The sequence below is a fragment of the Lutjanus erythropterus genome, chromosome 12, assembly GCF_056507025.1.
Source record: "Lutjanus erythropterus isolate fLutEry1 chromosome 12, fLutEry1.hap2, whole genome shotgun sequence".
NCBI classification, from domain to species: domain Eukaryota; kingdom Metazoa; phylum Chordata; class Actinopteri; order Lutjaniformes; family Lutjanidae; genus Lutjanus; species Lutjanus erythropterus.
In genome coordinates this window covers 17,074,994-17,092,183 of record NC_139328.1, presented here as the reverse complement: position 1 = coordinate 17,092,183, position 17,190 = coordinate 17,074,994, and the positions used below count along the sequence as shown (strand labels likewise).

At 37.5% G+C, this 17,190-nt stretch overlaps 1 protein-coding gene across 1 annotated transcript in view; it reads right to left on the bottom strand.

The window, feature by feature from the left end:
- Positions 1-336: 336 nt before the first annotated feature.
- st6galnac5a (ST6 (alpha-N-acetyl-neuraminyl-2,3-beta-galactosyl-1,3)-N-acetylgalactosaminide alpha-2,6-sialyltransferase 5a) overlaps positions 337-17,190 on the bottom strand; it is a 71,718-nt gene continuing 54,864 nt past the window's right edge. The window contains exons 4-5 of the mRNA XM_084732218.1: positions 8,645-8,752; positions 337-871 (exon numbers count right to left, since the gene is read on the bottom strand). Coding sequence (XP_084588344.1) covers positions 613-871; positions 8,645-8,752 — 367 coding nt within the window. The 3' untranslated portion in view covers positions 337-612. The remainder of the gene's footprint in view (positions 872-8,644; positions 8,753-17,190) is intronic.

The window sequence follows — 17,190 nt, the reverse complement described above, 5'->3', positions numbered from 1 at the left end:
CTGAAAACCATAGAAGAATGTTAAATTTGAATAGTGATAATTCATACTTTCAAATGGACATATTTAACTCAAGCTACAGTACTATTTGTATTCAGCGTACACTGTCTCTGGCTCTACATTGTTAGACTGTGGGCACTGTAATGGTATTTTTCATTCAGTGAACTGCAGCTGTGAATCCTGCATAGATCCTTCATCCAACAGAGGCTTTGCGAAGAGCCCAAACTCAAGTTCGTTTCTTCTGTGATCCATCTGGTAAACATATACATACACACTCACACACACGTCTGCACAAAGACAAGGAGAATCCACAGCGAGACACTGCATGCATGCATTGAGAGTGGAGTGTGTAATGATGCTGCCTCCTTGAATAATCTCACTTTACAAGGTTTTCAAAAATGGACTTTGAACCTCGGTAAACAAAACACCCTGCTGGAGCTGCAGTGGTGCTGCTGGAGAAATGTCTGTAACAAAAGTCCAGCAGGGTCAACAGGACCCAGTCTTCTTCTGTGGTAATTAGTTTCTTTAACCTTTTTGTGTAGGGTCCAAATGTTTCCCATCCTCAGGCTCTCTGAGATAAATCTCTGAAGCTTTTTCTTCACCACCCGACACCGGTCACGTCTTCTGGGGTACCAGAGGCGCAGCTGTGACCGTCCCCTCCAGCGTCCGGTTGGCTGGGAGCGGCGGGGGGCTCCAGTCCGGCTGGTAGAAGTGGATGTCAAAAGTCCGTGCCCAGTTGGCGAAGACCCGCTTCTCTGTGATGAAGCGGTGGTGACTGCCCCGTCGCCCACGCTCATGAGAAATGTACATGGCGCACTCGTCTGGACCACGCGGCTCGTAATAGTGGTAGGGGACGGAGTGGTGCTGAGGCTCCCTGTAGTGGTGTCGAGAAAGGACAGACAGTTGACATTTAAAAATGCTTTAATGAGTCACTTGAGTTTCATGTGACACCGCAGAGTTTTTCATTTTGGGATGAAGGAGGGGGACTTTATCTGCATTCACTTATTTGTCTTTGGAGGGTTGACACAGACACATTTAGCTCGTTTTAATAACATTTAAATGCCACCTGCAGCTGAACACAATCAAAAAGCCAAATCAAGGAACAAAGTTTTAAAAGGTGGCTGAGTTCAGGCACAAAAGCCATCTTATAGTCACACGTTCTATATGTTCTAATTGCATTGTGGTGGCAACCGAATTCCTGCCTGTATTATGTTCTGAGATGTTTGTTTCAAACGATACATATAACACACCTTGCGAAGACGTGACTGGGGAGGGTGTATGAGGTGCAGGCCTTCAACACCAGAGTCTGGGATTCACGTCCACATTTGTGCAACAAAAGCGCTTTGGTTAAGATAAAGCAATATTGAGATAGGTAGAGACAATCAAAGTACTTTGTTTAAGGAAAGCATGTCACTCGATTAACTATATCTTTAAAAAATCTCATGTCGCTGCTGATTTTTGAATAATGCTGTTGTCATGTGTATTGAAAGATCCCTATTTTTGCGAAAAACAAATGAAATATTTTGTCAGTGAACATTTTACTGTTAAGTTCATTTTTGACAATTTTGAAGCTTTGTGACAGACAATAAAGTTTATCTATAATCTGCATTATGTGTATAAAATTTGCATTTTAGTTGGCATTACATTCCCCCTTAAATGTATTTGCTATGGCAAATTTGTTGTATATAAACATAATTACTAAGAAACAGGGCTGAAACATTTGCTACCTATTTACAACACTGAACTCTGCATCCTAGCTTGTTTCACTGCTGCCTGATTTCAGAAATGTAACTCATCACCTCCTCAGCCTCCTTCTGTATTAGCATTTTCGTGAGTTTTGTATCTTTGGTTGTTTTTATTCTGTCATAAAACAACTAACCATAACAAGTTTTCCATTTATTTACCAAAAAACAAAACAAGCAAACAAAAGCACATTGATTCAATTCGTAAGTACAAACACCTTTCTTTGATATCTATTTATGTTCATGTGTATTACATTATATACTTTACTATATACATTTCTATGCACGAACACTAAATATCATCACTTAATCATATTATATATAATTCTCATGTACACCGTTAATGTATATTAGATTTGTTGAAGTTGCTGCTCACGCACAACACTGTCACTCTTGCCTTGTAGTTCAGTCTTTAGTTGGTCTTGTACAGTTTCTATTTTTACTTTTATTCTTAATTTTGCTTCACATACTTCAAATTATTACTTTTTTCTTCACTTGCAGTTTATTGGTACTCATTTTTGTCCTTGTACTGCTGCAAGAACAGAATTTATCCTCTGGAGATCAATAAATGCTTATCTTTACTGGGTATTAAACCACTAAAACTGAAGAAGAAGAAATGGAAAATAGGTAGGACTATGCACTTCATGGTGAAACATATTTGGACACACTCATAAGTAAAAAAAAACAGCCTTTACAGTACTCTTCTGGGAACGATTTTGACAACATTTTGGAGCCCGATTCAGCCAAAAGAGTATTAGTAAAGTCCAACACTGACGTTCAGATGATAACCGTTTGACTCACAGTCTGAGGTCTTGTTCATCTCAAAAGTGTTGGATGAGGTCGTGCTCTGTGAAGTCAAGATCTTTCAACACCAAACTGGGGCCAAACTATTTCTTTATGGACCTGATTTTATACAGGAGAGCACCATCAAGTGCAGGAGAGAGCCCTCCGCAAACTGTTGTCCAGAATCCAATCATATACTCTGATGAATATTATTGAATGCTGAGGCATTAAGGATAGTTTGGATTATTTAAAGTGGGGCTGTATTAAATATTTATCCTTAGTCAGTGTTTTACCTACAGTAGATGATGGTCGGCACACTCCCAGTTTGGAGAAGCAGCAGGAGTACTGGTGTAGGATGCTAAGCAATGTACTGCTGTGGACAGGAACAAAATGTAGACACCTAAAAATGGCCACCTACAATCAATTTCTTTTAAGTGTACTCTATATTTATAACATTTTCGCTGCTTTACCTTGCTGTCAGACAAGCTTTTCCTTCAGTAAACCAACATTATAGAAGCCAAATATCAAAACAGTAATTTTACCCCGCAGAACATGGGAGCTGCTGCTTTATAGCTGTCTCAAACTGTTTGAGTGTTTGTGTTACTGGGTGACTTCTGTGTTTTAAAAAAAGAGGTCGCACAACAACTAACACAACTAACATACTAACTAACATACAACCCCACTACAAATAATCAGAACTATCCCTTAAAGATTTCCCATAGATTTGTCCACATACTTTTGGCCACAGAGTGTTTTTCTTAGATCGGAGAAGGCAACCCCTAATGATGCTGTTAATGACTCTGACAGCTTAATTTGCCTTCCATAATAATTCTTCAGATTTGCATTTGAATTAATGATGCTATAATAAAAAAGGCTTCTTGTATTTAAAAAAAAAAAAATCATATCCTTGAAATATTAAATCATTAAATCTTTTTTCAGACCAGCAGATGTTCACACACTAAACCTTAATCTGTCTGTCATAGGTGACATTTATCTTCATATATTAATCACTATACACTTTTCTTTTTTATTTTACTTTACTCATATCTGTGCATATTTCTACATCTGTTTCCAGTTAGTATTATCCTGCAAGCAGTTCTGGGCACAAAGCTAATCAACATACTTCAGGACTTGAATTGTATGTTGTATGTAATTTGGATGCATTAACATTTTTAATATTGTCTTATAGCAAAAACAAATCAATACAGCCATGGAAACAGTAATATTGTGCGTTCGCTTCTCTCAAAATGCTTCAATAGCATGTGAATAAATGAAAATTTGAATCATAGTAAAGAAGGATATTTTAGTCTCAAGATAACTGGTTCTCTCATATCCATGGATTTCTTTTAAATACAACCACTTGTTCTGTTTTCTCATTCAATTCTTCGGAGACTTCAAGTTATATTTTATAGAGATTTGAGGAACACCAAGTCTTCGTCCTGTTCAACTGCTTAAACAGTGACCGGCTAAAATAGCAAAATATGCTGATGTACAGCCCTGATTTTGGGTAAACTTTTGGTACTGTTCAGTGGTTTTCCAGAGATAATTTGCATTATTTGATGTGGGGTTGTGTGAGGTACTTATCGATAGTCAGTGTATTTACTTAGAGCAGATAGCGTTTGGCACCCCCCCCCCCCCCCCCCGTTTGCAGAAGCAGCAGGAGTCCCGGTGTAGGAATCAAAGCAATGTACTGCTGTGGACAGGGTCTGCAGCAAAACACATTTAACCACCTTAAAAAATAAATCCATCTAAAATTAGAGGTCATATGACTCTGCCAACCAGTCAAGATGCCGTTTATATCCGTGTCTGTCCAGACTCACATATGGATGAAAGATTTCAAAGGAATTTAATAAAAGGTAAAGTATATTTATTGGTGAAATGGACTTCACAGTGAAGTTGACCTTTGACCCTTTTGATTTAAAATGGTATCACTTTTATCCTGCTTTAAATCTGTGTACAGTTTTGTCAGAATTTATGTATGAAACCTTGAGTTGTGGCCAAAAATTGTGTTTTGTGAGGTCAAGGTAACCTTGGTGTTTGACCACCAAAATCTGATCTAATCCAAGTGGACAATTGTACCAAATTCGAAGTAATTCCCGCCATGTGCTCCTTGAGAATGGGAAAGACTAGAGGTCACAATGAACTTTGAGTTCAAAATGCAAGTTAAAATGACTGATGTTGCCCATGAAGTCTTGTTGCTTCGGTAAGAGTGATGTTTGGCTTATATAAGGCGAGGACCTTTTAGGAGATTAAAGCACATTTTGCTGCTGACTCTGTCCACAGTTTCTTAAACCAGGACCCCTGCTGCTGCTTCTTCAAACTGAGAGCGCGCTGACCGCCTTCTACTATAAGTAAAACACTGACTCTGGATAAGTGCCTCATTTAAACCCTTTCAAATCATCTGAACTATTCACCGTGTTCCAGCATTTTCAAAATGGCAATAATTGAGTCTTGAGACACAGAGCCACTAAATGAAAATTACAGCTCCAAAGAAGTGACTTTAGTACTCTGTGCGAAGTCATTATGAATGCTGTTTCCTTCATGACTCAACATATTTTTTAAATGTGTTGTTCTTCAGAAAAAAGGAAAGGAGGGTAACAGCAAGCAGCAGCTTAACAACAAGGAAAAGAATTCCATGAAGGAAAAACGGATTTCTGATCATCTAACAGTTAATGCATCATTTATATACAAGTTATTTATTAATGCGTTGGCTTTATAAATATCTACCCTTCATGTCTATAGAACATATCTGATGTGACGTTAGAGAAACATGGTTTTTGAATTCTCAGCTGGATGACATCCAGTAAAATCTACAGATTTCACTCGTTATGAGAACTAAAAGGATTGCTGAGTCTGGAATTAAGTCAACCATTTATTTTAAAGAAATGAACCAGCATTCCCTCTTCATTATCATCAAGATTGACTTAGTGCCAAAACCCCAAATAAAAAATAATTCTCTAATCAATGCGCACCAGGAACAAAGATATACTGAACATTTTACAGTTTGTTCTTTTTTTATTGGAAAATCTAATAAGAGTTGTTCCTTGTCCAATAAAATCCCCCAATTAAAATGTTGGCTGAGATGGTTGAGACGTGAGCTGTAATTCTAACCATTAAACTCGGCTAATGAGGCTGGATGAGTTAGTTGCTAGGAGCAATACAGTCAGAACTGGCTACGTATCCCATAATTCTTTGCATTTCTACGGTGTTTCTCTGCCATGTTCAGTATTGTTAATTAAAAGTTGGAAATATCTCAACACTCCCATCCACCTAGATTCTTAGAGTGGAAAATGCACAGTGATCATAGAGGGAAATAATTCTTAAATGCAGCCAAAAATACTCTGTTGCCATGGTAACTTGGTGTCAGTCAGAATTGGATGTTTTTATTCTTCGTTTTGTTATTTGTTGTGGTTACAGTTTGTTATTATTTCAAAGTTAGCAGCTCTTTTTTGTTTAATTATGTACTTACTGTATTCATTTGCACTTAATTTGGAACTTTTTTGAAGTTTCCTTTTCAGTGTCAAGTACAAGGTCTCTATGACTAATGAGGACAATTAGAGACACTTTATTTTGGATATAATTGCTGCTTAGTAAAAACTGCATCTCAAAGTTTAACACGATTTTTCAGCTCGTTCTCACTAAGAATGGGTCAAATACGGCAGCTTGGTTAGTGGCCTTATATTACAAAATATGATGCTGTAGGTGCCCCTCCAGCACTGTGTTTTAATGTGCCGCCCCAGCTGTGTCTCTGAGATCTCATCTTTGTATAAACTGATCTGCAACAGCAAATATGTTTTGAGGGAAATATAATGCTGTCTGAAATACATTTTCTAATAACATAATGAAGAAATGCTTTTAATCACCTGTCAGATCACAAAAATGTTGATACGGAACATTTCAGTAAAATGTTCATTGACAACATATTTCATTTGTTTTCCAACAAAAGTCAGTCTTGCATCACACTATGCAGCTGAAGTGATCACAGCATTATTTAAAAGTCAGCAGTGACTTGAGATTTATTTGTAAATATTACCCGCAATGACAATCTTTACCCAACCTTAACCAAAGTGCTTTTGTTGCAGGAGTCTGGAAGCAAACTTCAGACTGTAGTGTTAGTCCAGGGACCTCATTTATAAAATGGATTTATGATCAATTTTGTTCTTAAGTACGACTTAAATAGAAAACCAAGTAGAAGTAGTTATTTATAAAACCTTACTTTGAGATGGAAATGATCTTATGTCTAAGGAAAGTCTGGACATCTGGTGATTTTCCTGCTGGGTACTGAAGCCTGTGGTGAACTTTGCATCAGCTTTATGAGCAATGTGACAGTAATCATCAATTAAAGAGGTGAGGAATTAATAGTGACACATTCCCAAGCATTGTGTTTGTCTTTGTTTGTCAAATAACTAATATATCTAATCCACTGAGTAATATGCTTGTCTGGCTTCAGTCTGCTCTACCATCGCCATTACCTGGTCCTCCAAACAGTTTTCTCTTTTGGTCCATGGCTATTCATCAAATAAATAAATAAATTAATTAATTAATAAATAAATAAAAATTCAGAAAAGCCATAATTTCAAGGCAACTTGTCTTTAAAAATGTATTAACTCAGGAATGCATTATCACAAAATTTGAAACATTTCTCTTAGCTCATGCAAAATTTTTTCACAGACTTTAGTTCATTAGCTAATTAACATTATTTTGTAACTGCAAAAATAACTAATGCTGCTGCAACTTATCATCACACAACATCATCATAACATCTATCACTGCAAATAAAGTGTTTAAACCAAACTACGTTGTGATTTAATGTGATTTAACATTAAACAGTAAAAACAATTACGGCCTATTAAAGGTCAAACAGAATGCCATCTGCATCTCTTTAGTATTTAGTATTATCATTAGACTGGATCTGTTAACCTGACTGAAAACATTTTGGAAAAACCTATTTTGAAAGAGGAATCACTGCAGTAAAACACGGCCTGCCTTTTGGACTAGACACTGGGAGTTATCCCTCATGTTAGTGCACCTCTTTCACATAAGCTGCGTTCCACTTCATGGGCTGGATCTTCAGAAGTCTGCATTTCCATACTGAATAATCAAGAATGTCATAGAGGGTGAACAAAGCCTGTCTTATCTCAGATTCAACCAAGAAATACAGCCTTCTTCTGCCTGAATTTTGGGGAACACAACTACTCAGTTGTTGAAATCTGTTTGCAGCGTCTGCAGAGGATGAGGCGGTGAAAAATGGTCTGTGGAGATGCTGCACAGGGTGGCACACAAAACGAATATAACCAAAAACAAAAAGGCTGGCCGAAGTCAGGGGAAACAAAAGAGGGATTGTTTGACTGTCACTAGCTTAAATACGACTATTGATCATCAATTAATCATTTCAATAATTTTTCAAACAAAAAATATTTCTATACTTCTCGGTAAAAAAAAATCTAAAATGCTAGTCTCCTTTAAAAACAATCCATGACACACTGTAAGGTTTGTAAAAGATATCAAAATGCACATCTGTGCAGTGTTGCACTGTTACACCAGTGTTGCACTGTTGCATCAGTGTAACACCACGAAGACCTGTGTTGCTTATTTTTTTAACACTTTTGCATTTTAATGTTTTGCTTTGTTTTTGTTTTTTTTGTTTTTTTTACAAACCTTAGTGTGCCTTGGATCGTTTTTGAAGGAGACTTGCATTTTGACTTTCATCAACAGCAGGTTAAGGTGAACTAAGTACCTCATACAACTCCACTTCAAATAATCCAAACTATTCCTTTTACTGAAGTTGTTTAGTTCTAAAACTTTATACAACAAAGATGCATAAAAACCAGTGTGAGGTTTCAATTTTGTAACACTCGCCTGTTTACTGACTCATTTCATACTAATATTTAGGCAATTTAAGCATTCCCAAAACATCTCTAGTCACTCTGACATTTTATTTATCAGCTGCCTGAATATATTGACAGTGTTAATCTTTCTTATCAGGCCGCGGTGCTGCTGTGAATTTCTATACACTTGAAGCGGCTGCATATACAGCTCTGCTCTGCTCTAAAAGCTCTTTGTGACAATGTGCTTTTCGGTGAGGTGATGATGATGTTTCACACTCAGCTCCACTGTCTCACCTGCAGAAGTCCGGGGCGACCATGCCGTAGACATTGATCCTGTCGCACAGCTCCAGAGCAATGGTCATAGTGAACCAGCCGGTGCTCAGCCAGGAGTTTGATATCCTCCTGCAGAGGAGAGGAGAAGGGGAGAAAGAAGACAGCTGCATGGATTTCATGTGTGGGAGACCATAAGGATGAAAACTGTACCACAGTTGATTTTTTTTGAATGTGATTAACTGGGAAAGATAATCAGAAAATCTCACATCGGTGTATTATGGCAGAAAAAGATTTATCTAAATCCAGAGGTCGATTTTCCTGACGGCGAGATCATTCAAGTTCCCTCACAGCTTCATTAAAATACAGATCCATCCTACATATCGACTGATACAAATGAACCCTGTCAAATAATCAAACCCTTAATCAGAAAGTAGCCTTGGCCTGCTGGTGGTGCAGATAGATGAAATGACTAAAGCTTCAGCTGCAGAATGATCCGCCTGCTTTCACACTGCAGTTTTTTAGTCAGAGAAATAAGCGCTAATGACAGTCCTCTGAGATACACAGTTATGAAAGATATATGAAATTATATTTTCATTGCATTAGAAAATCTCTCTAAATCTAAGTGTCCATCAGAGTGGTCTCTCATAGGGTTACTGTCAGATGAACACAAACAGTCCAGTCTGACTACTATACATTTTTTTTTAAGAATTCCTTGCTGGTTTTGAATTGATTTAATGGACTCCAGAGTCATAAAACTTGCAGCACTTCTAAAGGACCATTAAAGCCTTCAGTTTAAAAACAAAAAATTAGTAAAGCTTTGATTCTGGGGGTCTGACAGCAACATAAACAGACCCTTATAAAAGTTTATGAAATGTGCTATAATGAGAAGCCCCTGAAATATAAAATAAACACTGAAATATTTATCGGAAACTTCTTTCAGTCAGGCTGCAGTATAAAAATATACCATAATAATATAGTATCTTTCAAAGTCACCTTTGGGGGATTTTCTTTTAAATACTGCAAATCGTGTGAAGGGCCTGAATGAAATTTTAAAAATGACCAAACTTTTATGTGCAATTAAATTTCTTGCAGACATGTTTTAGTCCTCAGAGGATCAGTGCTAATGACTTTGGTGATACCCTGACTTTTCCTTCCGTGCATTACTGTATGATAGTTTTTTGAGAGTTGATTTCTTTTTTCAGAAATCTCAGTGTCTAAATATACACTTTAACTTTAATTCAGCATAGTAGCTAATTCATAAAGAAAAGCCCAGCCCAACTTCAGAAGATATGCCTGCAACACAACACAGAGATGGTTAAATTGTCACCGTGAGCATGCAGATGTTAGGTACAGCACTGGTTTGAGCTAAATGCTAAATTCATGGTCACAGAGCTGCTAGCATGGCTGCTAGTTCCTGTTTTCACAATGCAGTAATGACAGAAAACTTCCTGATGTTGATCTCTGGCTCGCTGGCCGGTAGCCACAGGTGTAATCACTGCCAAGCACAATCAAGCAGGAGGTTTAGCTGTTGTGGTCCAAAGCCCTTTTGGAACAATCAGCATTCATCAAATCAATTTATAAATTAGTTTGAGTGAAAAAATGCCTCTGAAATGTTCTTGTTCCCTCGCCCACAGTGTGAAAATATTCAAGCATGAGCTGATGTAAAATATTCAGCAGGGATAAATTTGAATCCTTCAGCTGAATCAGGCACAGCTGTGCATCTCGTCATGCCTCCCCACACAGCTAAAGCTCATCTTGGCTGGGATTGTGACTGGTGACCAGTGGATGTATTCATGCATCAGTTATCAGGTGCATTTTAAGATGGCCCCTTTGGAGATATTAGAAATGGTGGTGAGATTACTCTAAGTAATTCCTGCAAACCTAATTATAATTGCACCAACGGAATCATTTTGACCGTAAAGTTGCCGTTCGCCAACATCAAGCTGCTCACCATATGGGATTAAATTAACAGTGACAGAGGAAAACAAAATGAGTTCTACTTAAAGCACTGCATTTATACTAAATAAACATCATCATTCAATAAGTGCAAATGTAGTAGTGCCACTTTCAGAATCAGTAAATCACTGCCACATTAATTTCGATATATTAGTATAAGATTGGCCAACATATTACATTTTATTCTTAAATGACGCCCAATTGAATTTTTAAAAAAATTGAAACTGGTTTATGATACTTAATGGTAACATAGTTCTATTACATAGTTACATAATTAAGATGAAAAAAAAAACCTGCAACTATATTCCGAAAGAGAAAAAAATGACATAATTAGAGTACAGATACATTTAGTAAAAATGGAGTTTATATACTGCCATGTGCATTGTGCACACATTACAACACTTCAAGAGTGTAACAACATCACTCCCGTCTCATGTGAAACCAGCTCATCTATCAATTCATTATCATGGCCTCTAATGAAAAACAATCTTCACTGGAAGGAAATTCTACAAATATTTTGTCTATAAATCAGAAAATAGGAACAACATCACAGTGCAAATTCTGCCTTCCGCTGTCATCCAAGAACTCAACATATAATTTAAAGAAACATTTACACAGATCAACTGTTAATGCTAGCTGCAGAGATCAACCCACTAATGTTAGCCTCACAGATCAACTGCTAATGTTAGCTCAGTCTCACATAACCAGACATCTCTCCACAGCGCTCAGTGCTGGAGAAAGGTCTGGCTCCACACATACATATTCAGCTATAGGGGAAAAACACTCTGCCTTGTTTGCATGCCTTTAAACCAATCACAAACGTCTTGGGTGGCACTGAGCCCAGGATGCAGCATTGGTGCTGCTGCAAAACAGAGAGGTAACTTCGCATGTCGGGAGGCGAGCTCTGACATTAAAATGACCACATCACTGGTAACAGATGTTAACATGTTTCCATTCATACCATTAGCGTCCCAGGTGCTGATTTGCTGTTTTCAGTGTATAGGTTGAAGGTTTTTGTTGTTTCCTGGGGACTATGACAACGTAGATGCAGCCCCCCTGATGCCGCTTGGACCATGGCAGGACTTATACCAGCAGTATGCATCCGGTGAATCAGACTAATGTTAGCTACACAAATCAACCGCCAATATTAACTACACAGAAATACAGTTTGCAAGCAAGCCTGTCGATACAACTACTACTATACTATACTATAAAATGTACTGAGCATAAAAAACTCAGCAGTGATCTACATATATCAAAGCAACATAAAATAAATGGAAAGCAAACGGTTTAGTCAGGACTAGTCATGGACCAAACTAGGAAATCAAACTTCCTGAAAGATAAGATCACAATGATGGTAAAGGAGATAGAAGCAATGTCTTTTTATTTGATGGACTAAAACGTGGTTTGAAGAGCAAAGCCAAACATGTAATCCTATTATAACGCTCATAAAGCCAATGCACATACATGCAAGCTCACCATAGGCTTGGACACGTGTTGGGGATAGGATCATTTCCACATCAAAGTTTGGTTTAAAAGAAAAAAATACTATAGGTGGTTTTCTGCATGAGTCAACGCCCTTTGCATTTTTTGTCAGTATCAAAACCTCCTACATGCTTGAAGGGGAGGGGGAGGCTTTAGTTGGTAGCAATCTACAACCTCACCACTAGATGCCACTAAATCCTGCACACTGGTCCTTTAAAACAAGACTTAAAACGCATCAAAATAATCTGTAATTTTTATTTGGTTCTTTTTCCAGGACTACTCATCATATCTCTTGAAATGATCTGACTTGAGGTTCAAACTCTTGCTTAAGAGCAGTTTGACAGGAAGTGCTCCTGATCTCTCGACCACCTCGTCAACCTGCTGCTTTCAGAAAGCTTGTTCCTGTCTGTTCCCACACATGCACGTTAGCCTCCACAGCAGCTGAGGTTTTAAAAGGGAAACAAAGCCCGTGCCTGATAAGAAAAGTCTTGACAAGAACAACCAGGCAGGCATCTCGACACCATGCTCGCCTCCGGTTGATGAGGGTGACACATTTGGAGTGGATGGTTTACCTGCTTGTTTTAAAAAAATGTGTTCAGACTTTCTCTCTTTTATTTCTTCACAGAGAGAACAGTGTAGGGGGGATACATGTCAGGCAAAAATCCTTGAATAAAAAGCCTATTTAGCATTTGTATTTCCCCTGCTTGGGGATGATGGAATAGAAAGGCATCTTCCTGGGAAGCTGTATGGGAATCAGGAAATGTTCCCGTAGTGTTAAAAGGAGTTCAGGGGACATTATAGAGTGTAAAAGACCCTGAGTGTAACTAAAAAGATAAACTACTGTCTTGGGTTGGCAGGCCTTTGAGTCCGCACAGTATATTTCTAGATTTACTAATAATGTGGTGCAATATTTGTTTGCCATGATTATAACAGAAAACACCTTTTCTCCTACAATGATCATGATGCTTAGTCCAGTTACATCCACCAGGACGGACACTAGGGATGAACACATTTCACAATAAACCACAGTATGTGGTACGCGTGTCCTTACTGTACTTTGAAAAACTCACAATCACTGCTGTCCGGTATCAACCAAAGTTAGCGGCTGTCACCCAAACGCAGGCCCACCATGAAGATGGTTTTGCATTAATGGCATCGCAAAGCACATGATGCCATTTCAAATCTATCAGGGGGCTTCAATATAAAACATGGTGAAATTATTTCAACGTGTATCTTTCTGAACTATCTCAGCACATTTTAAAATGACCACGATTATATGTTAACCATGATAATTTTATTAATTACAACTGTGATATTTAATTTTAATCGTCAACAGTCAAAGGTTTTTACACATCTTTTCAATCAATGTTTTTTTCTCTTTATTTTTTTATTATTTTCTACACTGAAGACATTAAAACAGTGAAATATGGAATTATACCCTAAGAAAAAATGTAAAAACAAGGTCAAATATGTTTTAGCTTTATAAGAATCTAAATTATAAAAGACCCTTACGCAGTCTTCTGCACTTGCAATTAAATAATAACAAAGTTATCAAATCTTTGTTTTCAAGTGCAGATGACAATGTGCAAGGGTCTTTTTGTTTTTTATTGTCAACCCATTGTCGAGAAGCCACCTTTTGCTTTGATGACAGCATACACACTGTTGGTATAATCTGAAATATAATCAGACATTTTTTTTTTACTGAAACTGTATATTTTCTATGTGCATGGACTAATTTTTACTCACTTGTATGTATGTAATAGTTCTATTTTTTTTTAAGCTTTGCTGTCCTGTTTTAGCTGTTTGTCTTTTTCTGTGGCAATTCAGTCTGATTGTCAGGCTAAGTCAAAATTTCCACTAAAAACTATTGACTTAATTGTGGTTAGCCACAATTCAGTTCTTTGAGATCAATGCTAACATGCTAACATGCTAACTATGACTGTAACATGCTAACACAAATGAAATCAGCATGTATAACCAAAACCTTACAGGACCTGCAAATGGACAAAAAAGATCAACATGTTTATATACTAACTTTGTGCACTTTGATATGCTGTTGTTATCAATCTAACTTTTTAATGTTATATCAGCATGAATATAATTTTAGTACACAGAACAAAGAAAAGGTTCCTCAAACACACAGCAGGAAAGAGAGGAAAGCCGTTCAGTGGGGAATTTCGGCTTATTTGTTTAGTTTGTTGACAGAATGCAGAAAGTCATGCAAATAAATACATACATGAATAAATACATTACATTTGGTACTCTATGCACTGAATAGCTTCCCTGTTTTTTTTCTGTGTAAATGTTAATAATACAGAAGTTAATCACGCCCATTAACCTGCCTACAGTAAGCTAGCATGCCAGTGTTAGTACATTAGCATGCTAGCATGTTGTTGGTGTAGCTGAAATATATTGATTGAACTCTCATTTTAACATCTATAGTGTTAAGACATGGTAATATTAGCAGAAAGCAGTGTAGGCTTTTAAATACAGTACACATTTTAGACTCAAATTTACCGCCGTCAGTTTGTTCTCTTTCAACAATTAAGCAAACAACAGCAACAACTCTCCTCTATTACATCACCTTAGTCTAATTGTGTTTGCTGTCTGAAAATGGTTAAAATGGTCATTTCCTGCTCTTTTACGGTTTGCATCTGGCTGAGTGACAGTGTGATGAATAGTGACAAAGCACTTTTGTTCTACTTTCATCTTTAATAGAGTCTGTCCAAGCAACAAACAACAGTGTCGACCCAAAGTGATGATATCGCAGCTGAAGCACAGACTTCTCATTTTCATTTAATTAAGACAGGACCCAGGTTGTCTGGAACATGTTGATTTGTTGTGATATGCAAACACAGCCACTGGGCTTTTAATATGACAACAGCCCGGTACCTCTCTCTCTCGCACACACACACACACCTTTTCCAAATTAGAAAACTTTCAAAGTTCAAAGCACAACATTTTGTCACCAGGCAATCTGTGGTGGATGTATGGAGGTCTTCCTCACGAGGCATGCAGCTAATCTCACTTAAGAAGTCTTCCCTTATTTCCTTGTTTATGAACATGCTGATGAATAATGTGGTGTGAAATGTCAAGCTCTTAGCTTCAATGGCTGCCTTGAAAAGGACTGGAAGCAAGCTGTGAGTGGGAAGACAGATTTATCCGTGTGAAGGAGAACGGTGCTGTTCCTCATGTTTACACAGTTTGGTGTTGTAAATCTAGCAGAAGCCCCCATTTAATGAATAGTTTAATTGTGTGTTGATCACGGAGACTTAAAATCTTACATCTATTAAAAAGAGAGCTTATTTTTCAATACACTGCTCATATTTGATGAAAGAGATAACTGGTTTCAAGATAATGGCATGTGATACAAGAAAACAACTTCATCTGCCTTGATAAAATGAATCTCACCTTGCAAGCAGACTACTCCTTTTCTCTTGAGAAAAATAAGATTACAGATTCAACACTTGATTTGATAAGCCAACACTTATGTTTTTTGTTTTTTTTTATTGTAAACCAGGAGCTGAATAAAGATGGTTCAGCAACGTTACATGTTTAAGACTCTTTTAAAGGGTCAAGCGTTAGCATAACCTTACATTAGCTAGCTACACTGAAATCTGCCAGAGTCATCATTTTAGCCAACAAAATCCAGGGTTGTCAGCTAGAAATGAGAAAGTGCTTCTGTTTCCTCCCCTGTGGAATCAAAGACAGATTGTTTCAAAAATTACTTCCAATTAAGATGTTAAATTACCACCTTTATTGCTGTAAACAGCATATGTGCAGTGTGAGAATGGAAAGCTTGACAGGCGTAGCAACAGTAGCGGCGGAGGGCGGTGCTTAGCAAAGGTGGCGGTTTTTGTTGTTTTGTTGATTTCTAAAGAGTGGGTTTTCATTAGTTTATTATAATGGATGTTATGCACCTGCTGAGGGCTAAAGGTCACATAAAGATGTGATTAAATGTAATTAGCTAAAACTGAAACACCTGCTGAGCATCATTAGCGGTGAACTCTTGTGAGGACATGTAGCTAAAGAACATTAGTGAGAAAAAGATGAATGTCCAGGTCGGTTTCTTCTTTTTGCACTACAAACACCAGAAGGCACATAGAGTGTAAGGTTTATTTATACCTTACACCTTCAGCCTGAGCAACTACAGTGATTAGAGAATATTTTATGTTTATTGCTTATTTGAAAGTATTTCACTCCTTCCAAGGCCATCTGTATCTATAGATATCAACAGCTCTACTTCTGCAGTCCTCAGGGGTGAAAATGGCAAGAATAAAGCTGCCGTTTTTCTTGTCTGCAACTGCTTTCTTTGCATGTTTTCTGCTCTAGATTCCTTTCATTTTGTGTCTTTTCTGATGTTTCTTCTCTTTGACTGGCAGCAGACCTTCTTTCCTGCTTCAGTTTGGTTTTCTGTTTGTTTCCATTTTACACTTCTCTATCAAGTTTTTTATATATTCATTCCTCTTAACATGATTGTAAAATACTTCTTGGTCATTTCAACCATTAACTCTTTTTCACAGCAGCCAGTGTTGTGCAAGTTCACACTTCACATGAGGTAGTTTAAAATTAACTAGTTCACTATCACTATAACATCACACTAGATGGTCTGCGATAGCCATGTTTTATTGTATTAATCTCAATGGCCAGGATACCTCACATATAGATATTAACAACAATTTGAGAATGTTTTACACTACAAAGACAACGAGCTTGAACACCTATATACTGTTGAAATTTCTAACTGGGAACTTGAAAATTCTGTGTTTGCAGTTCAAATGGAACAGAACTTAATTCATGAGAACTGCAAGAAAATGAAGAGGGAGACCAGATGGAGGAGACATCTGTCTCTCTGACATCTATCTGTCTGTTGCTCATTGAAACAGGGCTGCAGTGTAGCCCAGGACATACAATTCATGCTGCATAATAACACGTTCCTACTAATTTTGCATTCTTTGGCTCTTGCACAGGCTACCTCTCTATTTGTGCATTACACTTTTTTTAAACTGATGTTGTGACCGACGTTCACTCACTCAGGAATGAACATTCAGTAGCTGGAAACTGATCTGTTCTGTTCACTGCTCGCCAAAAACATAAGCACCGTCAGTGAACACTCTTTTAGCGTA